Below are 24,948 nucleotides of genomic sequence, written 5' to 3'. Positions count from 1 at the left end.
TGAGTTGTTACAAGCTATTCAATTGCCTGAAAAGATTGCTGTGGTGAAATGTAGTGCACACCTGAAGTAGCAAGATTTTGTATCAATGGGAAATGGATTTGCGGATCAAGTTGCAAGGTTGTGCGCATTCAACAGTATATTGTTCGCATTCAACAGTATATCGTTCAAAGAGAAGTGGGAATTGTTACCTCATGAAGATAAAATGTGCCCTACTTATGCCTTGCATGTTGTAGATACCATGGAAGAATTGAAAGCGTTACAAGACAATGTTACCAACCATGAGAAAAAGGAATGGGTAAAGTTGAAATGTGCTCAAAGGGAAGACGATGTGTGGGTTTCAGAAGAGGGACGGGTGGTGCTCCTGAACAGTTTGTTGATTCATATGGCTAGATAATTACATGGTCAAGCACATGTTGAGAGCGATGCTATGGTTCGTACCTTTAAACAGTTTTGGTACAATCCAAAGTTTAGACAGGTTGCCGAAGCAGTTTGCCATAGGTGTATTATCTGCCAGAAAATGAACGTGGGTAAAGGAACTGCAGTAAATATGAGCAACATAGGCAGAGCGGGAGGTCCATTCAGCAGAATGCAGATGGATTTCATTGAGATGCCTGTGTGTGGAGGATTGAGGTATGTGCTGGTGATTGTCTGTATCTTTAGCCACTGGATTAAAGCTTACCGTACACAGAGAAATGACAGCCTCACAGTAGCAAAGTTACTGCTTAGGGAACTGATACATACCTCCTTTTGGGTTTCGGAGTCAATTAGGGTGCCATGTTCCAAGGACGCGTCATGCGTACTCCTTGGGTACTTTGCTACAAGGTCTGTAATGATGTTCTGAGCATTGCACACAACTTGTATGTTCATGGAATGTGTGTGTGACAGGCTGCCTCTGGGCAGCCCGTGCACAACAGCAACTGGTGCTGACTCTGCCCCAGGTGCACGGACCTTCCTGGAGCAGGAACCAATCCGCGGCTCCCTCAGACGCGGACGGAAGAACCCGGAAGTGGGAACATGAACCTCTGAGGGAGAGAAAAGCTGGCATTCATGGGAGGAGAGGCGCGCTACAGCAAGGCGGAGGGAAGCGGCGCTGACAGAACGCAGCAAGAAGACGAGGCGGAGAAAGGCGAAGGAACAGACATCTCGACGGCCTGGGAGGCAAACCGAGGAACCCTAGTCATGCTTCCGGAGAAGCGTGGCACACCCAGGTGCGTGCAGCTCACCAATTAATGGGCATCAGAGGGTTGGGAGGACGGGCGGAGAAAGGAAATAAGGAGTAAGGGGGAGTGGGAGGTTGGGACAACAGAAGGGAGAAAGGAATACAACCAAAACAAAGGCAGTAGTATACTTGATAAAGACCCAATAGAGGGGAAACCCAGAAGTACGATAGAGAGTTACAAACAAGAGCCTCTTAGGAGAGTCCCCACATATAGGAAGAAAAGAAAGAAGGAACGTACGTGTAAAAGAGGAGCAGAGAGACAGAGAGAGAGAGAGAGAGAAAGACAGAAATACGATAAGAAAGAGAGGGAAGGAGAAGAAGGTGTAGAAATAAAAGAAGGAAAAGGGACACAAAGAGAAAAATAACTTACCGATTGTTCTCTGGTTCTTCCCCACATATGCGCCTCCTGGGAGCCCTGGAAGAGAAGAAAGACCACAGAAGAAGTGAAAATCCAGGGAAAAGGACAAAGAAACTATAAAAGAAACAGTACCAGAGAGACGAGGAAGTTCCATTATTCATGCCACAATAATATATAATAAAGTACATTTGAAACCTACCTGAGAGATTCGTGTCGTCATTGAACCCGGTCAACCACAAGTGGTGTCAGAAGTGGGATTTTACGAAGAATCTGGGACGACATGGAGGAGAAACCCACCCTGGCGGACATGATTGCCCAGTTGTACGAAGGGCAGCGCCACCTGCAAACTGTCTGGGAACAACAGCTTAAAGAGACTAAGGAGGAGCGAGAGGCCTTACAAACCGCTCTAAAGAGTCAAGCCACCATAATAGCCAACAACCAGTTGGTTCATGAAACAACCCTGGGTAAATTGACGGACACCATTGCCCACACAAAAGTCCATCCTAACGTACCTAGCAGTGTGCTGCAAAGATATCAGGAGGCTCCAGATTCCTTTTTTACTAATTTCGAAAGGGTAGCCAGTACTGCTAACTGGCCTGAAGACAAATGGGGTCAATACATTGCCCCATTACTTACTGGACAGTTGCAAGCCGCTTATCAGGCGATCAACCCCGGAGGAACCCTTCCCTATGCTGAGGTGAAGAAGGCTATCCTGGAACGCATCGGTTTGGATAGCGAGAGTTATAGAACAAAGTTTAGATAGAAGAAGTGGCAACACCAAGAAAACCCCTGCACCTTGTATTACTGGGTGCATCATGCGGCGGGGAAATGGCTACACCCCACGGAAACCACTAGGGAGGAGATGTTCAATACTATTGTCCTCGAACAATATCTGGACGCCCTACCACCCAACACACGAAACTGGGCTAGACAATATCCGGGGCTAACGAACCAGACTGCAGTAGACCTAGCCTGTGCGTACCATCGAGCGCCTGATTTTCGCAATACTTCCGGTAGACATCCCCCTCCTGCTCCTGTCCGACCCTACCTAGCCAAGAGTATACCTCATCAACCTATGACCATGCATGGTTCTAAGCGGACCCTCCCTGCTGCTTCTGCGGCTCTGAGTTATCCAACGATAGGGCCACAACATTATCATTGTTCTGAATGGGGGCATATTGCTAGACACTGTCCATTAAAAAAAGACCCAGAAGAGCCAATGGAAATAGGGCTGATGAAAGGACGAGTATTATGGTCCGGAGGTAAGAGACCGAGCTATGCTCTAACAGTCCTACTCAATGAGATAGAAAGGACGGCTCTCGTGGATTCGGGGTGCAGTCAGAGCGTGATCCGACAGGATTTGGTCCTACCCGTGCAAGGGAATTCACAGAAGCAGGTATTAATAGAATGTGTCCAAGGGGATCAACGCCCCATCCAGTGGCTACAGTTCACCTTAATTGGAAAGGAGAGGATGGGATAATAACGGTGGGGGTGATTCCTAATCTCGGAGAGGATCTCATCCTCGGTACTGACTATGTAAACTTCACTTCTCTCCTTGATAAAGCAGGACAAGAACAGGTAAACAGTGCCTGGTGGGAGGAAGCCCCCTTTGGGGCCAGCGAGGAAGAGAACAGAAAACCACGAATCAAACTCAGTAGAAAACAGAAGAGAGAACAACGGCGGGAGTATCGAAATTTCAGAGACCTCAAAAATCTAGACCCCACAACCTCCCCAGCCGTCATTTGCACAATCAAGGGAGACTTTCGACAATGTCAACATGAAGATCCCACACTGAAACATGCATGGCACCAAGCCCTACACCCGGACGGACATGTGGTAGGTCTCAAGTTCCAGGTAAAAAACAATTTGTTGTATAGAAACCCCTCCACCGTAGGGGAAAGAGCACTACAGTTAGTGGTACCACAAAGCCATAGAGAACAGGTCTTACAATTAGCCCATGGTGATAATGGGGAAGGGCATAAGGGGAGAGAGAAAACGGAAGAGGCAGTATTGCAATGGTTTTACTGGCCTGGCATGTTTGGAGATAATAGAAGACATTGTTCCGAGTGCCCAAAATGTCAACTCCTGAATCCCTCTCCACACCGTCCAGTTCCCCTACAACCTCTTCCCATTATAGAGACTCCTTTTTCTAGAGTTGAAATGGACATTGTAGGACCCCTAACTCCTTGGGTAAGAGAACGCCAATATATCCTTGTGTTAGTGGATTACGCGACTCGATATCCTGAAGCCATACCCATCCCCAGTATGCACACAAAAACCCTTGCCCAGGCAATGATAGAATTTTTCTCGCGAGTGGGGTTTTCTAAAGAAATTCTCACAGATCAAGGGACTCCCTTCATCTCAAGACTTATGGCAGAAGTATGGCGTTCCTTAGGGGTTAAACAAATAAGAACTTCCGTGTACCATCCCCAGACAGATGGACTAGTGGAAAGATATAATAAGACTATTAAATCTCTTCTTCCTAAAAGTATTTCCGAAGCGGAAAAGATTGGGGAAAAAAACTGCCTCTAGTGCTCTATGCCATACGCACCCATGTCCAGACCTCCACCGGACATAGCCCCTTTTAACTTTTATTTGGGAGACAGCCCCGTACCCTTTTAGAAATGTTAGCCGAACAATGGGAAGAATCAGAAGAAGAGGTTAAAGACATCTTATCATACACCCGAGAACTAAGAGAAATCCTCCACACAGTCTGGGAAGAGGCTCATACTACATTACCGGAGGCCCAAAACAAACAGAAACAGCTGTACGATGCTAAAAGTACATATCAAATTCTAAAGGTGGGAGACAAGGCATTAGTACTACTACCCAGTTGTGAAAATAAACTACTAGCACGATGGCAGGGCCCATATGAGATCTTAGAACAGATCAATCCCACCACATATAGACTCGCCATACCACAGGGCTCGGGAAGGGACCAAATATATCACATCAATCTGTTAAAAAAATGGCAGGAACCCACAATGGAATGTCCCGTACTAGATATCGTACAGGAGGCAAACAATGAGATTCCCCTACCTCCCCTTCCAGTTAGCCAACCCCTCAAATAAACCCCACTCAGACCCATATCTCAAGAAACTCCATACCCTGGTCAATAACAACCGAGACGTGTTTTCAAAGTCTCCAGGACGCACCTCACTAGTCCAGCAAGCTATTCGTATTAAGTCTGACACCATAGCCAGACAGAGGCCCTCTCGAATCCCCGAGGCGAAAAAGAAAATCATAGAACAAGAAGTGCAAACTATGCTAGAGGCAAGCATCATATAACCATCCACTAGTCCATGGTGTTCCCCTTGTGGTGTTAGTACCAAAGCCCGATAGAAGCACTCGCTTTTGTGTTGACTTCAGACGCGTCAACGCTCTATCACAGTTTGACACATACCCCATAACCCGCATAGATGAACTCCTGGATAGGCTGGGCTAAGCCCGTTATATGTCTACATTAGACTTAACGAAAGGGTACTGCCAAATACCATTACGACCAGAAGATAAAGAAAAGACCGCATTCGCTACTCCATCAGGTCTTTATCACTTTACAGTCCTTCCGTTTGGTCTTCATGGGGCCCCCGCCACCTTTCAGAGACTGATAGACAGGATATTGCGACCTTACCATCAGTATGCGGCAGCATATCTCGATGATATCGTGGTATACAGCATGACCTGGGAAGACCACCTGAAGCACTTAGCCAACATTCTACAGGCACTGAGAGAAGCCAACCTTACTGCCAACCCTGAGAAATGCAAGTTGGGACACACAATGATTAAATATTTAGGATATATACTGGGAGAAGGACACGTTAGACCCCAGGTCGAGAAAATACTGGCGGTAACCAATATCACCCTTCCCCGCACAAAGAAAGATATTCGAGCTTTCCTGGGGCTCGTAGGCTACTATAGACGATTCATACCACAATTCTCCACCATAGCTGGGCCTCTTACTGACCTTTTACGGAAAACTTGTCCCAACGTTTTACCCCCTCTCTCAGATGTAGAATGACAGAGCTTTGAGATGCTAAAGACTACGTTGACATCCGGACCGGTGTTGTGTTGTCCGGACTTCCAGAAACCCTTTATCGTACAAACCGATGCCTCAGATGTAGGACTCGGGGCTGTCCTTTCACAAGAACAAAACGATTGGACTCTACACCCAGTTGTATACATAAGCCAAAAACTCCTTCCACGGGAACTCCATTACCCCACATTAGAAAAAGAATGTTTGGCTATTAAATGGGCGGTGGAGTCCCTGCGATATTATTTAGCGGGCAGAACTTTCACTTTAGCGACTGACCATGCTCCCCTTACCTTGCTTGCCCAAAATAAGGACACCAACTCTTGTGTACTCTGATGGTTCCTCTCACTCCAACCTTTCTCCTTCAAGATACGGCATTCCCCGGGTTCTCTCATGGCGAACGCTGACTTTTTATCATGCTACCTATCTTCAGAGCGTCTCTATCAGGTGCTCGCTAGGGGGAGTGTATGTGACGGGCCGCCTTGGGGCAGCCCGTGCACAACAGCGACTGGTGCTGACTCTGCCCCAGGTGCACCGGACCTTCCTGGGGCAGGAACCAATCCGCTGCTCCCTCAGACTCAGAAGGAAGAACCCGGAAGTGGGAACATGAACCTCCGAGGGAGAGAAAATCCGGCGTTCATGGGAGGAGAGGCGCGCTACAACGAGGCGGAGGGAAGCGGCTCTGACAGAACGCAGCGAGAAGATGCAGAGAAAGGCGAAGGAACGGACATCTCGGCGGCCCGGGAGGCAAACCGAGGAACCCCAGCCACGCTTCTGGAGAAGAGTGGCACACCAGGTGCGTGCAGCTCACCAATTAATGGGCATCAGAGGGTTGGGAGGACGGGCGGAGAAGGGAAATAAGGAGTAAGGGGGAGTGGGAGGTTGGGACAACAGAAGGGAGAAAGGAATACAACCAAAACAAAGGCAGTAGTATACTTGATAAAGACCCAATAGAGGGGAAACCCAGAAGTACGAGAGAGAGTTACAAACAGGAGCCTCTTAGGAGAGTCCCCACATATAGGAAAGTATCCAGGGGAGACTAACAAAAACAACAGCATATAAAGGAGCAGAAGAAGAGGGTGCCATACTAAAAACAGGATTGCATTGCAGCAGACCCTACCAGGGAAAGAGAAGAAGTAGACCTTTAGAGAGAAGAGACATCAGGAAGAAAAGAAAGAAGGAACGTACGTGTAAAACAGGAGCAGAGAGACACAGAGAGAGAGAGAGAAAGACAGAAATACGATACGAAAGAGAGGGAAGGATGGTGGAAGGGTCCCGTCTCGGGTGCGGGGGATTGACACAGTGGCATGTACGATGTGGGCGTGGGGTATATTGATGCGGCGGTCCGGGGTAGCGGTCCCATGCGCTCCTTCTTTACCGGTCATGGCGATAGCCGATGGACAGTTGTATCGAGACGGTGGAGTACAAGGGTTCCTCCGGGATGCTGGCCTGACTGAGCTGAGAGATTGGATGGTGGATGGCCGCCTGCTTGACGTATCAGAGATACTAGCAGGTCGCGAGTGCACGGTGCTTCAGCGTATGTATGTGATCCGCGTTCGTTCATTCCTGCGGAGCCGTCTGTGGAGTTCGACTGTGGCCCCGGTGGAGTTTCGTGCGCTGGAGGTCCTTTGCTGCGCACGTACGTCTAACAGACTGGTCACCAAATTATATAATTGTATGCAGGAGCAGAGGAATAATCTCCGGGAGCCGTCTAGACTAGCGTGGGGGGCGGAACTTGGAGAGCCCATCTCGGAGGCTCTGTGGCGTGATTGTTGCGCGCATATGAGAGCGTTGACATCCAATTATAGGCTTAGACTGCTGCACTTTAAATTTTTACACAGACTATACTATACCCCAGTGTGGCTTCACTCCTTGGGGTTACGTGAAGATGCGCGATGCGTGCGCTGCCGGGCGCCGGAGGCTGGTTTTCTGCATTTGGCATGGGAGTGCGCGGATGTCCACGCTTTCTGGGTGGCAGTTTTTAATGCAATCTCGGAAATGGTTGAAACAGAAATTCCTGCCACTCCTAGAACCGCGCTGCTTGGGTGTGTGGAGGATATCCGGGCAACACATAGGCGCTTGGTGGGCCTGCTACTGCTGTTGGCCAAGCGCAGAGTGGCCATGTACTGGGGCGGGAGGAGAGTGCCGCGATGTTCTGAATGGTTACGTGATGCTGCTTTCTGTCATGATCAGCTTATGATCTTTTGGAGCTTGATGCCTGAAGGGTCTAGACCCAAAGATATATGGGCCCCGCTAAATAACTTCTTGGCAGCTCAAGACGCGTGAGTGATATAACTAAAGAAGCCCGGTCTGAGTTATTGCCCCCTCTATCTGTTGGCATATACGCTAGGAAAGGTGAATGACTGCTGATGTCTGGCTTTTTCCCCCTCCTGTCTCTATCGTTTGTATCTGTTGATGTCCCTCTTCGGTTGCATGCTGTTACTACTGCAACACTGCTGGTAAGCGGTCCGTGGTAATCAGATACGGACGATGTACCCAATATTGGAAGGGGAAATTTAGAGGGGCAACGGGATTGGAGCGATAAATGTGTAACTGTTTGACTTCTCCTGTTAGGAATGTACATTGATACTATGATGGAAGGTTACTGCTTGTTAGATGTGCTGCTTTGAAGGGACTATTGTTTTACCTTTGTAAGTTGATATGATAAAATCAATTAAAAAAAAAAAAAAGGAAGAGAGGGAAGGAGAAGAAGGTGTAGAAATAAAAGAAGGAAAAGGGACACAAAGAGAAAAATAACTTACCGATTGTTCTCTGGTTCTTCCCCACATATGCGCCTCCTGGGAGCCCTGGAAGAGAAGAAAGACCACAGAAGAAGTGAAAATCCAAGGAAAATAAACTATAAAAGAAACAGTACCAGAGAGACGAGGAAGTTCCATTATTCACGCCACAATATTATATAATAAAGTACATTCGAAACCTACCTGAGAGATTCGTGTCGTCCTTGAACCCGGCCAACCACAGTGTGCTCTTATGGTTCCGAAATATGTATACAATACGGGATGGGGGACATATGGGCACATGGGTCCCATCTATGTAGCCGATGACCTGTGGGAATCCCGCAATCTGGTAGGACTGTGTTTTTGTTTGTTGCATTTCCTGGTTGTCCATGGGCATGTAGATGTGCTGGCATATGTGCAGGAGCATGGCGTCTAGGAAGTTGTTGAGAAATGCAACAGCGCACTTTGCGATACTCCTCCAGCCAATGCTATGACATGCTGGTAACTACCACTGGCCAATAGTTGGAGGGAACACAGGACCTGGACATGGGTGGGGATAGCATTGCTGTGCTTTGTTGGGCTCTCAAGATGTGGCTTTAGGGTGGCAATTAGCTCAAGGATCACTTCACTACTGTCTCTGCCTGCTCTGCTGGTCAGCCATTATTCATCTCCTCCTCACCATCAGGTACAGGGCAGCCATTGTGGGTGGTCCCTGATGCATTCTGGGCCCTGTTTCTATATGTTGGTTCAAGTTACCACCTATTTTGGATTGGTGTTAAATTGCATGTGCAAGCGGGCCATTTTGCGACTACTCGCAAACTCTGACTCATTTGTACATGCATTTTTGCGACTCGCATTAACTGAATCGCTAAATACGAGTCACATTTTCCAACTGTTTTTTTGTGACTCTCAAACCAGTCACATTGTAATTTTGGGTTTGCGACTGCTTGTCGTACATTGTGTATGGCCGGTTTTCCATTTGCAAACCTGATTGGGACTGATTTGCGAGTCGCAAATCGGTCATACATCGGGCCCATAATGCCTGGGAAAACTAGAGGTCGTGAGTGGGAAAAAAGGGTGCGAAACACTGAGAAACAATGCTAGTGTGACAACGTTAATACTGCAAACAATGCTTCACTGCAGGACAAAGTGAAGGGAAATATATTTTTTGGCACAAACTGTATTAAAGGGTTGGGGGTTGGAGAGGGGTTTAAAGTTATAATGCAACTGGCATATGCACTACAGACTTCATTTTTCCAATCTCGTATGTGACTTATCACTACATTGATTCACATCACTGAAGTATTTATAAAAAAAAATTCATTTGCAAGGCAGGATTTTACTCCAGTTAGGCATTGACATTTGTTGATTTTACACACTGGGCTCCCAAGTGCTTTCCCAACCTTCTGAGACAAAGTCCCCATAGAGAGGCCTAGTGTGCATAAAAGATCTCTAGATGTGGAGCTCTTACCTACTGCTGAGGCAGCCGTTTCACTTCACCCTAATGGAAAGTAGTCACAACCCTGCTGCCACTGCAATTTTCTATTTTCACTTTCCCTATGAAGTCAGCATATTGGGGTCTGTGCAATACAAAAAAAAGAGCCAACAAGTTAATTAGCTCTTGTTCATGCTTTTAATGAACTCCCTTTCTGCGGTGAAGTTAATTAACCCTTAGCTGCTCTGGTCTTATTTTCATATTATCTTTTACTGTGGCAGCACAGGAATTGCAATGCGTGCCCTGGCCTCCTAAAGAGACAGCAGGACTGCAGACAAATATGTAGATGTAGTGCTGCAGAAAAAACAGCAGCCTACTGCTTAAATTGGTAAGGCTGGTAAGTATGAACTGTCAGCTGCAAATATGTACTATAACAATAGTGTTGAGATAGCATATCAAACATAGTACATTGGTACAGCCAGGCACGGCTCGCGGGAGGGGAAAAAAGGGGGGGTGGCGCTGCGTGTGGCAGAGAGGGTGGGGGGGAGAGGGGCCCAAAAAATCAAATAAAACAATAATAAAAATAAAACATACATTTTTCCCGGGCCGCTCCGCTCCTCTGTCGCTGCAGGCACGGGCTCCCAGCCTGCGGCCAATCCTGACACTGCTCAGACCAGCGTCAGGATTGGCTGGGAGCGCCCAGTCATGGTGCTCTCAGGCAGACTGGAAGCCTGTGCCTGGTCTCTCCAGCCCGGCAACTGTGTTGCCGGGCTGGAGAGAGCCTACTGTGCATGTGGGTTTGGCCGGCCCCAGACGGCCGGCTAAACATACATGCACACTGAGGGGGAGTACTGTGCACTACCCCTCTGTCCCGTCACGCCCGTGGCACTGTCCACTTTTATAGTAAAAACATAATAAACAGAGTTTATTATGTTTTTACTATAAATGTTTTGCAGCTCCTGCTGCTGGCGGGTGGGGGGGCGATGATTCTCCGCCCTAGCGGATAGTTGGGAATCCTCCAAAAAGACTGGTGAATAAAGAGTGAAAAACCGATGGTATCAGTTTGAATACTGCTTTGAATCCGGTCACCAGACCAGATCCAATGTTCTTAAAAGGATACACAATACCAGTTGTCAAAGCGGAGTTAAATATCGTTTACACATTATCAGAAAAGTGCATTCGGTATTGCGTGTGTAACAGCCTCTGACGCAGCTCTGGCTGTCTGAAGTTTATATAGTTCAGCCGCAGAAGTTAAAGGGTCTTCTTTTTTAATCAAAACTGACAAGAATTTGTTTAAGTCGTTAAAACGCATGTCTTTCATATCAATACTAGGCCAGGGAATATTTCTGATAACATGTTGAGGTGGTGGGTACAAAGGTCCTCCACAACACTGTATTGTTTTTGAAACCATACTTAAATAGGGCTGGTCAGGTTCCAACTCACAGCAAGTAACATTTGCTAAAAATAAATATGAATCATTATTTAGGAGTTTATGGTGTATGGGAATAGATAAAGTGGGAGTTGCCAGTAAAACACAACTTAACCCTGACATCAAAGCACTGCACATTCCATGCAGCAATATAGTATCACTCAGAAGGGAGTGACCCAGGGGATGTTTACAATTAGCTGTACTAATATATTCATGGTCATGTTCATTTTCATTAAAGCACATGTAAGAAAAAGGAAACTTTCATGAATGGAACAATTGTGAATTCAACAGCCAACAGATTACAATTTTTGACAGTGTGAAAATGAAATGTAATCTGTGGAGAAATGATACTGCGTGGTAACCATGTAATATAATAGGTGGTATTTAACTAACTGAGACGGGTCCTTCATCCATTTACTCTATACTCAACAGTGTATATGTGGACTCTTTTTTTGCCATTGATTTCTGCGATAATGTTAAATTGTAAGGTTAAAAAATGGCTGTTTCATTTAGGAGTTACCATGGCTAAAACCTGATCTGAGTGTTAATAATGCCCATTTTTTTTGTATTATAGCTCTTAACTGAGTCTGGCCATGTTGTAATAAACCTAACTCCCCTTTGAGGAGGTATAACGCTGAGGATAGAATGTGATTTAATGAGTATACTCCATAAGAGAGTGTGTGCGTACCACTGTCCATAACTTTAAAAACTGCAAGTTTTCCTGATCAGTTTGCCTGATTTGTTCCACAGTTTCTTTTTCTTAGTATTTGTTTAGCTCATTGTAAATGACATATATACCTGTTGCTAGGAATCTCTTATTTCTAGTGGGGCATGGTTTCTTTAAATAAGGAAAAATGTTCTTTGAAAACTGAAAGACGGGAATGTTCTAACCATCGTTGGCATAGCTTACCTACACTATATGTAGTGACTGTTTTAAGTGTTCACATGTCTTAACATGGATCAGAAGGATTAGCTTTAGGTCCAGGAGTGTTGGAAAGAAAACAAAACACGCAGGTGTCTGAATCATATGGTCACATGTCTAAACCTTCAATAGGGAACTGATTTGAGTTATAAGTCCTGTTGTGGATCATTTCATTTATATCTGAGTCTCACATATTTATTTGCAAATGAAAATTAATGAACAGGGTCGTATTGACTTTTGGTATAGAAGGTTTCCTTAGATCTTTCATAGTATCAAATCCCTAACAGGTAGTCTGCTGGATAGCTTTATTTGAAAAATAATTTCTTTAGGTATTAGGCATGTTCGAAATAAGGCCTTTTTGCTTTGAATTTACCAAAATTTGGTTCCCTAAATAGTTTCTCATCAGTATTTGTTTTTCAAAACTTGCATCCCAGGATAGGCATATTTTGACTAAACTCAGTGGAGTAAAGTAGCTTTTTAGTTGTAATTAAGTTGCTCTGAAGCTGTTTTGGCTTCTGTGAAAAATAAAAAGCTGAAGGATGTGATCTGACATTACTCTGAAAATAACTGAAGTGAATTTCTGCAAGAAATTAGGGTGACTATCAGGAGGTGGGGCCTCATAATTTCCCACTGTGTACAGTTGTATGTTTCTCTTGGGTAACTAGTTCTATCTATGTAATATTGTGCATAATGATGATATCAATACATCTCTTTGTAGTTTTCTAAATTCAAATAAGACTCTTCATCATTCAAAGTAGCATATGTGTGTGAATAAGACATCATTCTTTTAACAACATCTGTGGCCCAGTCATCTGAAATAGAACCAAGAAGTAACAATTTTGTTCATTAAAACCTTGATCACATATGTGAATTGCAATCTTTCAGTAGGGCCCATTATCTGGACCTTTTCCCATGCTGTGCCCATGCAGGGGTGAACACAACCGTAGCAATGCTGCAGCAATGCTACTGGTGGCCTGGTTTATACAAACAGACTAGAGATTTTGTTCGAGAGTGTGACATCTGTCAACAATTTAAGCAGCCAAGAGACATTTGCCAACTCCTCTCACAGTCTCCAACATACTTTTCAGGGTGATTTTTATGGACCACATCAATCTGATAAATTCTGTTAACCGATATAAGTACATACTGGTAGCAATTGATTCATGTTCTCGATTTGTATGGGTATGGACACAGGATAAGCTGTGATGTTTTCAGTGTAGAATATGACTGTAGTTCACTAACTACAGTCGTGCAAATGTTCTCGCAGGGATGGAGTGTCTTGTCAGTAGCATTGCTCAGGGGCCTTAAACGGACATTTATGTGCGTGTGAGGTAATTGACCAGCAGGTGAATTCTGGTGTTCCAGTAACTCAAAGGGATTGCAAAGTGTTGGTAAGCTCTATAATGTGCAGGGACTGGTGCTGCCTCATAAACTTGAAATTGCCTGGAAGCAGCATCTATAGGCTCAGACCTCACCCATGAGAAAAATGTCTCAAAGGCATACGCCGCTTGTGCAGCTATTACAAAAGTAACTGCCCACACCTGCATTGGGGACACCTTCTGATTATAGGTGCTGAGTAACTGCTTCCCTGTAATTGCCTCCTATCGCAATAGGTTCCTCCATGGAGAACAGACTCAAATGATTGAAAATGGAATCAAAGAATTAGAAAACCCACAGAATAGAGATTAACCTTTTAGGAATAATGCTTGACACACCTACCAAAATAAGTGCTTCCTTATCCCCAATAGGAGGCAACCATGATTACTAGGGACGTCTCCGTATGTGACGTAATAATGGTTCACATATTTGTGAATACTGATGGAACTACTCAGGGCGTAACCATAAGATAGGAGTCCCATGCTGGGCACCAACTGTTACATAAACTATGACTCTGATGTAGCTCTACAAGGTTTGCTTTCCCACCCGTAGGTGACACAGGTGAATTTAGTTCCATTGCCCAGTACTAAATGTGAAACACAGGTTATGGTAGCTCCGCAGAACCCCACCAAATACATTGTTGAAATGGAATCATTGCTTTTGCTTTACTAACAGTACCATGGTACTGGGAACAAACATATTTTGCTCTTTACAATATCACACAAATGGCACTAAGAAGAGCAGAATTTTTTAACAAAAACATTTGTTTCAGCAGGGCGAGCCTGTTTCTCTGCACATTTAAAATGACTTCACAGAATATCATAAAAACAGCACAAATGCATGTTGTGAACAACACGAATAAAATGAACATTTCTATCATAGCTAAATTGTCATTTAAAGTCTACCATCCTAAAACCGACTTCTATGTGCTATGCAAGGATAACATGGAAAGTACAATCTAGATTTTCTTAGGAAGAAGCAATGCACTTCATTGTTGAGAGGAACATCTGTGGTTATCAAAGAGGTGTGAAGACAATGTTCCCTGCAAACAAAAATACATGCTGCAACAGCATCTTTTCTCCTGGACTGAGCTTGTTACCTGCATCAGGTGCGATGCAGCATCCTCTTGGTGTACTGTTAACAGTAAAGTCCATGATGTCTCTGGCAGTATCTTCTGCGATAATCTGGGCAAAGGACCTCTCCTGATAAGTGATCAAGTGGCAGTCGTTTCACACTATCTCTCATCAAAGATTGTAATTCCTGTGCTCAGGAATTTCTGGCATAAGCTCAAGAATTTCTGACACAAACTCAGGAATTTGTGACATAGACTATTTACATCTCGTTGTGTGTCCCAGACATATCCTGATAATCATATAAGGGAAATAGACGTAAATTCAGACTACGTTATTTTGACTGTATTTGCTCTTATTTGACCTTGACATTGTGCTGATAAGACACTTATCCCAGACTGATGTCGCAACAGGTGTCCTATATATGTCACTGACTGAATGACCTGATTCTTACTTTCACAGTTCTTGGAAAGATGAGATCAGACAAACTCTGCAACAATGGCAGACAAGACAATGGTTTTGCAGAAAGAGAGAAGATGAAGCCTTGGTTTGCTTAAAATGGAGTTTGGGGCCCACCCAAGATAGAATCAGGCTTTTTGGACTTTACTTCACCAGAAGACCTTTCAAACAGGCAGTGACACTGTAATGTCAAAAAGAGACTTGCTGAGGGAACAAAACAGATGCCCTGCCCAGGTGTCAGCTAACATTAGCCTGTGACAGGGGAGGCCTCCTTGAAGTGCCCCACAAGTGCCATATGAAAAACCCCAGTAGACCTGTAAAGCAGGACTTCACACTGAAGTATCAAAACAGATCGACCTTTCCCCACTCCCCTCCATAATCCGTTAGTTTCAGATGGGTCATCTCAGCCCATTCAGGTAAGCATATTTTTTGCTTCTGGGAGCAAGTTCATACCTCCTTCATGCCTATTTAATTATTTAAATTTCTTTATTGAGGGGGGCGTGGCTTCGGGCATCAAGATGGCGGTCGCACTCTGAGAGTGCTCTGGACCCCTCCGTCATCCGCCCGTGTTCAATGCGGTCTGGCTGAGTGAAAGACGCCGCTCCGGACATCCTCATGCCCCCAGGATCCCTTGGTGAGTTTGATGTGGTGAGCAAATCGAAGATCCTAGACCCCGAGTCCTCGCGGCGGTCCAGCCGACCCGAGAAACAAAATGGCGGCCGCGACTGAATGCGCCCGGCTGGGCTGAGACTGGGCCGGCGGCCCCTCTGGAGGTGATAGCTGCAGTCCGAGGGAGCAGTGAGGATCCCTGGGGAATCTGGGCCCGTGCTCCGGCGCGGCCCCGACCCGGGGAGAAAGAACCAGATGAGCCGGGTGAGCGGGGCGGCCCCGTCGTGCCTGTCTGCGGGCGCCGGCCGGGGAGGCCGTGGCGCCCGCCCACTCTGTGGGGCGAACCTGCGGACCTGAACTGAGGGGGCCGGGCGGAGGCAGTAGGAGCGCTGCTGCGGCTGATTCCCCCTGCCCGGTGTCTCGTCTTGCCCCGGAGAGTGCTGGAGGCGCCTGGGGGACCAGGGCTGAGCCGAGGGTCGGGCGCGGCCCCGTGGCGGAGAGAGGGGAGAGGAGAAGGGAAGGTGGAGATCGAGGGAATCCCCCTTCCCCTCCCTAAAAACAACAAAACAACGGATGGGAGACCCGGTGGCCTGTTTTCCGCTCCCCCGCGGGCCTTTGACCGGATGGGGCTCGCCATAGCCCACAACAGCGAGATTGGACCCACTGCAGAACCGCTGGACCCCAGGAAGGAGGGGAATTAGCCCATAGATTGGAGTGAGCTCTTCTCCCCCCTGTGCGGAGTGGGTTGAGAGGGGACTGCAGGGAGAGGATCGGCGGCTTGGCCCCTGTGGAGCCAGCAGAGGGGCTGCCCTCGTGGGGCCCGGAGGAACATAGAGAAGCTGGGAGGGCGCACTGTGATGTCTCCCCCCCTAGGCCCATGATAGCCGAAAGCGCACGGAGGACTTGGGCTTGAATCAAAGCACGGTGGGAGCAACGTGTCTGACCCCCATCCCGGGTGCCACGATGGGGAAGGATAAGGTGAACAAACAACTCCCACCCTCCCAGCAAAAGATCGACCAGTTCACGACGACAACGGGCCAGCGAGGAGGGGGAGACGCGGCTGGTGGTGGCCCAGCGCCGGACGGAGTGAGCGCTATTCTCCAGGCTATCCAATCATCGCAGACGGCGGTGGAGACCAAAATCGGAGAGGTGCGCGAGGATATGGGCCTTATTAGGCAAGACCTCAGGAATGCAGTGAACCGAATCACCGAGGTTGAATTCAGAGTCTCCCAGAATGAAAATGATCTGTCTGACCTCAAAACCAAAGTGGCCCAGCTGCAAACCCGAACCAACGAGCTACACCGCCGCGCGGAGGATGCTGAAAATCGATCAAGACGCAATAACTTGCGCTTCATCGGTTTTCCTGAGGGCATAGAGGATGACAAGGTCTCCGAGTTCCTGGAGAGATGGATCAAAACCTGGATGCCGGACCAGTCCCTCTCGCCCTGGTTTGCGATTGAACGGGCCCACAGGGCACTCGCCCCGCGCCCCCCTCCGGGTGGTCCAAAATGCCCGATGATCGCACGCTTCCTCAACTTCAAAGACAGAGACAATATCCTTAAGGAAGCTAGGCGGTCGGAAGACCTTCACTGGGAGAACCACAAAATCCTAATTTTCCCGGACTACACCCGAGAGGTCCAAACCCACCGCCGGTCGTACGAGCTCGTTAAACAAAAACTTAGAGCTATGCAACTTTCGTACATGCTCCTCTTCCCCGCACAGCTCAAAGTCCTTATGGCTGGGAAAGCATACTTTTTTGAAACGCCGGAGGAGGCATGGGACTGGCTAACAGAGGAGGGCATCGGAGCCCGGAGGGGTCCCCTGGGATCCGCCGGGAAGTCACCACGTATCGAACCCTCCCCCCTGGGAAGGCCCCGGAGGAGCCGGCGGCGTACCAGATCCAGGAGAGGTAGGCAGAAAGATCTGGATACTCCTGCGGACAGTGAGGTGGCCCGGGACTCTGGTTCACAGGCAGAGATCGTCTCCGTTGCCCCCCTTGGGCCTCAGGCGTCGACCCAGACGGCGGAAGACAATCGCTTGAGCCAGTCCCCAGTGCTCGGCTGACATGATGTGTGCAGCCTCCTCGAGGGATGCGAGGGGGTCTCACCTCGTTTGACTTGCTCGCACGGGCCCCGAAGGGGCTACCATTGATGACATCGAAACTTACTACTACATGGTGCCTAAAGCTCGACTTGTGACCGTTAATTGCAATTGATCCGAGAAAAAGGAGGGGTCCACCACTCCACCCCAATGACAGTCCTATTGGCTGTCTGGTTCTGGTTGGGTATTTGGGCGACAGATGATTCCGGGGTGGGAGTATGGGGAGGGGGGAATTTAGGGGGGGGGAGTTTGAATATAGTTTTAGAGGGCAACGAGTTAGTTAGCCTTGTTTGTAGTTTTAATATTTCACCGTTATGTTCGAAATGGTCGTCCCTAAGTCCGCAGCCACACACTCAGCATTGCATAACACCTATACAACCCACGCCTGGCCCTCACTGACTCAGGTCCTTTCCTGGAATCTAAACGGCCTGTTAGACAAGATCAAGAGATCAGCAGTATTTAGCACTCTCCGTAGATACTCCCCCTCAGTGGTCCTCCTACAGGAAACCCACCTCCTCGGGCCTAGGTGCCCCATGCTTGCGCGGGGAGGATACGACAGAGTATATCACGCAGGATTTTCCAGAGGCTCTAGAGGAGTGGCCATCCTACTCCACCGGTCTCTACCCATTGTGATCACAACCACGCAGTCCGACCCACAGGGCAGATTTGTAGTAGTCACGGGGACTCTTCAGGGGTCACCGATAAACCTTGTGTGTGCCTACGCTCCTCCGTCTGGACTTGATGCCTTCTTACTTTCGCTCCACCAGGTTACAGCAGCACTTCCCCAGGGGGCCACCCTGCTGGGAGGCGACTTCAATGCGGTTCTTGACCCCAACCTGGACGTGTCTGGTGGGATCACCGCTGGTAGATCCAACCGGGCTTCAGCCCTAAACAGCTGGGCGGAGAGCCTCGGCCTGTGTGAGGTGTGGCGCACCTGGCACCCCAGGGAGCGCCAGTACACACATACGTCGGCTGCCCACCAGACGCATTCCAGAATAGACCTCGTGTTCATGCCCGCCTTGGACCTCTCGAACGTCACGGGGCGGAGATACTCCCTCGGGGAGTCTCAGATCACGCACCAATACGTGTTCGATTGGGCGGAACAGATCCTACCAAACGCCTGGTGTGGCGCCTGAATGCATGGCATCTACAGGACAAAGACTACACTCAGGAGATCAGGAACCATCTCAACCAATATTTTGAATTGAACTTAGGATCGGTTCGATCCCCAGGAACAATATGGGCCGCCTGTAAGGCAACCCTCAGAGGGCATGCCAAACACCTTCTCCGATCCCGCGAGCGAGACCGGAACTCACAGGTCTCCAAGCTGGAGACCAAGGCCTTAAGATTGGAACGCCAGCATGTGAACTCGGCGTCGGCCTCCATCATGAGACAGCTGATTAGGGTTAAAGACGATATTAAGCACATAATGCTGGACTCGGCCAAACACATGTGGAGAGCCTCAGCAGCCCGAATTTATGGATGGGGGGACAAAAATGGGAAGCTTCTGCATTGGTTGGCCACCCACCCTCTGGCCAACAGGATTATTCCCGAGATTTTAGAGGACTCGGGCTCCCTCGCCAAAACACCTGTCGAAATCGCACAAAGTTTTGCCTCCTACTACACCCGTCTATATGCCAAGCACCCTCGCCCCGCCATTGAGAGAGAGACTCCCCTCTTATACGACATTACCCTTCCTAGGGTGTCCCTGGAGGCAAGAGGCAGGTTGGAGGAGGCCATTAGCCTCGCAGAAATCTCTAATGCGATATCCAATCTGGCATCGGGCAAGACCCCAGGCCCTGATGGCTTCCCGGCAGAGCTATATAACAAATGCAGCGATATCCTGGGTCCCCACCTGCTTAACATGTATGAGGAAACTGAAAACCTGGGCCGCTTCCCCACTGAGATCGACCAAGCGACAATCGTAGTGATCCCTAAAACCCAACCCCCGTCGCGCCATTGCTCGGCATACCGTCCCATCTCACTCCTAAATATCGAGACCAAAGTGCTCTCCTCGATCCTTGCCTCCAGATTGAAGGAGGTAATGCCCACGCTGGTACACCCTGACCAATGCGGCTTCATGCCCACTCGTAGTACTAGGCACTGCATCAGGCGGTTGCATCTGGCGCACCACAAAACTCTGTCACATACACCCTTGGCACTACTCCTACTTGATTTTGAAAGAGCTTTTGACACTGTGGATTGGTCTTACCTCGGACAGGGCCTGGAAAAAAACGGGCTCGGGTCCAAATTTCGAGGCCTAGTGAAACTCCTATATTCCAACCCGACTGCCCGAGTCCGGGTGAATGGAGTGGTCTCTGACCCATTCCCCATTGGCCGTGGAACCCGGCAGGGATGCCCACTATCCCCCTACTCTTTGCGCTAATAATAGAGCCCTTAGCGATACTGCTGAGGGGCGACCCACTGATTGAGGGTTGGCCATGGCCCTCCGGCTCGGAGGACCGCGTGGCGTTATATGCAGATGATGTCCTCCTGTATATTTCTAACCCACCCAAGAGCGGCCCTCGCGTTCTAGAAATCCTGGGCCTCTTTGCGGAAGCTTCGGGACTGATCCTGAACCCCGCCAAGTCCCTGCTGGTTCCCCTACATCGCTCTCGAGACTGTATAGATTGGCAGCGAAACATCCCAGTGCGAAGGAACAGTTTTAAATATCTAGGTATACATATTTCACTACTCCCCGAGTTGGCATGGGAACTTAACATTACGCCGTTAACAAAGAAAATCAAGACCGATCTCTTGCGCTGGAGGACCCTCCCCTTGAACCTGCTTGGCAGAATAGCGCTTTACAAGATGATGATCCTCCCCAGGCTCCTTTACCTTTTGCAAAACTTTCCACTTCCCATCCCCAAGAGATGGTTCCGGGGGATGGATTCTTTAGCGTGCCAATTTATATGGGGCGGCAGCCGTCCACGGCTGGCGCTCAAAACTTGTCAGAGAGATATATACGATGGTGGCTTGGGCATGTCCAATGTCCAGTACTACCATCTTGCGGTGCACTTGCTTGTGATTAATGACTGGGTGGGGGGTGGGTGGACAGATCCCGCATATCAACTGGAATTACAGACGATGGGCTACTCACAGATCTTCGGCGCCCTTTACGGGAACCCGATCTCCCGAGACGTCCCAGACGTAACCAAAGTGGTCTTACAAGGGTGGCGGACAGCTCAGAGGTTGACAGGGTGGTGGGGGCATCTTACCCAGCAGACCCCGCTATGGCACGGGAGGCAGTTGGTAGAGGTGGTGGGCCTGGAGGGTTTTCAAAACTGGGATAACATAGGTATTTCCACACTGGGCGACATCTGGGGAGGGTCGCACATGTGGTCCTTCCAAGATCTTCAGAAACATTATTCATTAAACAAGACACAGTTTCACTGGTATCTTCAGCTTCGCCACGCCCTGTTAGTGCATGTCCAGACAGGAGACACCATACCCGAGTATAGCCCTATGGAGGCTAAGGCTTTGATGGGAGACCTGGGCAGGGGAGGTGTTTCCCAGATATACCGTACCCTAATCTCCGTCACTGCGGGCTCCCTGGGGGGGCTCTGCCAAAGATGGGAGGAATGGGTGGGCCCCATGGAAGAGATGGACTGGGCAGAAGCATTGATGGCCCCGCATGCCCTTACGATGGCCTCTCGCTTCCGATTAATACAAACTTACTTTCTTCATACAGCCTATCTCACACCCACCAAATTACACAGAGCGGGCCTCCGTTCCACAGCGGAGTGCCCCTGCTGTAGGAGCCCCGCGGCTGACTTCTTTCACATGGTTTGGGCTTGCCCTGTCATGGTGACTTACTGGGAAGCGGTCTTGCAAGAAGTCTCTGGGGTCCTACAGGAAGATATAAAGAGGGTGCCTTTGCCCCTCCTACTAGGGGTCATGGGAGACACCGGGCTGCGAAGAGCGGATCGAACTTTCCTAGGGGTGGCATGCCTGGTGGCCAAAAGGGACATAATGGCGGACTGGAAGGCCAGGAGTGCACCGGCACTGAATAAATGGAGACGAGGGGTGGACTGGTGTGCTCATCGTGAAAAACAGGTATATGAAGTCAGAGGTTGCTTAAATAAACATAATAAGATATGGGGGAAGTGGGAGGCCATAGCAGGCTTCTAGATTGTATATAACTCTCATCTACAATGTGTTGCTGGGGACAACGGGTTCGGCCAAGGTTTGATGCCCGTTGGCATCATGTTAACTGTATGTATTATTGTTTCTTGCAAAATCAATAAATACTCTTTATTAAAAAAAAAAAATAATAATAATTTCTTTATTGCATTTGTATTTCAACAGCCGTACAACTCAGAGCAAAAGCGTGTGCTGTCCACACCTATATTACCAACTGTGGTGCATAACAATAAACAAACGGGTAGTATAGATTTAGGCAAAACATAGCCATGATTTGACATAGCAGATTTAAATGTAAATATAATTGCTGCACAACTATGGCTATTTCACAGGCTGATCATGCACATACAGTTTATATGATTAACTGGCACATCAAATTGCAGTTTGGTAGAAGTGTCCGATGGGCCTGCGGGTGTATAGAAGAATGCGTCGCCTGGAGTGTTGCGCAGCATGCTACAAATGCCCATTGACGGTGCTAGAGGGATTAGAGTCGGGCATTTCAGGCAACAGCGGGGTATGAAGGTCTGTTAGTATGAGCTCCCACTGCAATGCAAAGGGATACTTACTTAGCCTCAGCGCATCCTCACGTCGAAGAGCAGTGCCTTCTGCAGTCGCCCAGACAGTCAGAGACCGCTCGCATGCCTGGTATGTCGGTGGGTCAGGGGACCTCCATCTGCGGGTGATAAGACGCTTGGCCACCAGCAACCCTAGGTCCAGAAAGCTAGATGTGGATTTCATTTTTTTACCTCTGGGGAACAGACCCAGTATGCATGCCTCCCATGTCTGTGGTAAGGGTTGGTCTACAGAATGTGTCAGGTGCGCCAGTATTGCAGTCCAGTACAGAGTCAGGTTAGGACACTGCCACATCGTATGCAAGAAGTTTGCCCTCAGGGATTGACAGCGCGGACAGGCAGTGTCTAAGCAATGAAAATATCTGCTTATTTTCTCAGGGGTCAGATAAGCCCTCTCAACGACATAATATTGTAAAAGGTGGAACCTCATGTTGCGGGGCACATATAGGGGAGTTTCCAGTACAGTCGCCCACTCTTTGTTGGTGAAGGGCCCACCCTTGCCTCCCTCCCAGCCCTCCCGGAGGGCCACAAGTGGAGCAGACGTGTGCTGTCTTAAAGAATCTGCTATCCAATGTATTAGATTTCTCCCCTCCCCAAAGAGGTGCAAATACTGCAATGTGTAGTGTATCTGTGGTTCCCTCGTGACGTCGCCCCAGGTGCGCTGCAACGCTCATTTAAGGGAGTTATATAAGAGAAAGATGCCAGGATGCAGACCAGTGGCCTCCCTCAGTGTGTCATGGGTATGAAGGATGCCGTCTGCATACAGATCCCCCAGTGTATATATTCTTGCCTCTTCTAGGAGACTAGTTCTGTGAGGGATGTGATGCATGCGACGCGCGGTGTCCCTAATAGTGGTATAACCGGTGCATAGGGTGAAGTGTCCCTTGTGAGATAACAGCATCGACGATAGCAGCGGTAAGCCAGACGAAGCAGCATGGGTACCGGAGTGGGAAGCCTAGTACAGGGAAGAAACAAGTGGAGCAGCCTGTATCGTGTCCAGGCCGGAAGGTCAGTAGCTGTGTCCTCCATTTGCTGTGAGGAGAACTAGAAGGCCACCCATTGCAGCTGTGCAGCCAAATAATAGTGTTCCAAATTTGGCAGCGACAGCCCTCCCAAGTTCAGCGGGCAATACATCTTCAAGAGGGCCACTCAACAGCAGGATTAAGTGAGATTAAGTTGCGAACTTCTCGCTCCATGGAGCGAAAGAAGGACGTGGGGATATATAATGGCAGTTTCGCAAAATGATATAATAAGTGGGATAACAGTATCATCTTAATCAGGGCTATCCTGCCCATGAATGTCAATGGGAATGACTTCCAGAATGTCATCTGGCATTGCAAGCCCAACACAGTGCGTGTCAGGTTCCCATTGAACAAATCAGACTCTGTGTGGTAGATCTGTATACCAAAATACCTAAACGTGTTGGGCTGCAATATCATACTAGGGGCCACAGATGTGAGGCCTGGATCAGGTATAGTAGGTGACAGAGGGAAGATGTAAGACTTGGGCCAGTTAACCTGCAATCCAGAAACCTTTGCATGCGCTATAAGTGACGGCATGAGGTCGCAGGGAAACCACCAAGTTCCTGATATACACTAGTAAATCGTCTGCATAGAGTGAGATCACTCCCTGCAGTATGCCCCAGACATGCCCCACCATACGCAGTGCGGCTGCCAGTGGTTCCACTGCTAGAGCAAAGAGCAGGGGGGAAAAGACATCCCTGCCTTGTGCCCCTCTTAATACAAATGGGGGATGATATGTGGTGTACCAATTTGGTTCGGGCATGGGAAGCGTGTACAGGAGCCTCACCAACAGTATGAAACGAGAACCGAAAACATATTTTGGCAACACTGTAAAAAGGTAAGGCCATTCTAGGGAGTCAAATGCCTTCTCAAGGTCTATCACCAAACAGCCCGCATGTGGCCAAAGCCGGGGGGCGTAGCGTAATACACAAAACAAAATCTACGTATATTGAGAGATGTCGTGCATCCCGGTATGAACCCGTTCTGATCCGCATGCACCAGGGCAGGTACTGTTGGAGTCAACTGCATCACAACAACCTTGGCTAGTATTTTATAATCCGTGTTCAGTAGCGCCAATGGTCTATAGGAGTGTAGACTGGTGGGGTCTTTATGTGGCTTTAGAAGGGAGATTAATGTGGCCTCTCTCAAGGTGGGGGCAGACGCCCCCTCCTAGGGAACGGATGGCCTCTTGAGACTCAAATAACGAGGGGGGACTATCGAGCTCTGTTCGCTGCTCATCAGTGACCCGGGACAGGGGTAGGTCAGCGAGAAATAGATTGATGTCATTTAGGGAAGGTTGAGAGGCTGCATTGTATAGGGACTCACAGTGAGTATGGAACGCTTCATGTAATGAGTCCTGCATATTTAGCCAGTCACCTGTAGTTGCGCGGATAGACATTACGGAGCTTGGGGAGGATTTTTGTCATATCGACCGGGCAAGCAGATCCCCGGCTCTGTCTAACTT

General features: G+C 48.4%; 1 protein-coding gene across 1 annotated transcript in view; it reads right to left on the bottom strand.

The window, feature by feature from the left end:
- Window positions 1–24,948, bottom strand: part of ATG10 (autophagy related 10) — a 718,554-nt gene that overhangs the window by 602,857 nt on the left and 90,749 nt on the right. The window contains exons 4-5 of the mRNA XM_069224673.1: window positions 8,370–8,414; window positions 1,590–1,634 (exon numbers count right to left, since the gene is read on the bottom strand). Coding sequence (XP_069080774.1) covers window positions 1,590–1,634; window positions 8,370–8,396 — 72 coding nt within the window. The 5' untranslated portion in view covers window positions 8,397–8,414. The remainder of the gene's footprint in view (window positions 1–1,589; window positions 1,635–8,369; window positions 8,415–24,948) is intronic.

This window comes from Pleurodeles waltl, chromosome 1_1 (assembly GCF_031143425.1).
Source record: "Pleurodeles waltl isolate 20211129_DDA chromosome 1_1, aPleWal1.hap1.20221129, whole genome shotgun sequence".
Taxonomy (NCBI): Eukaryota; Metazoa; Chordata; class Amphibia; order Caudata; family Salamandridae; genus Pleurodeles; species Pleurodeles waltl.
The sequence above is the reverse complement of the archived record's forward strand: the minus strand, read 5'-3'. Positions and strand labels throughout refer to the sequence as shown.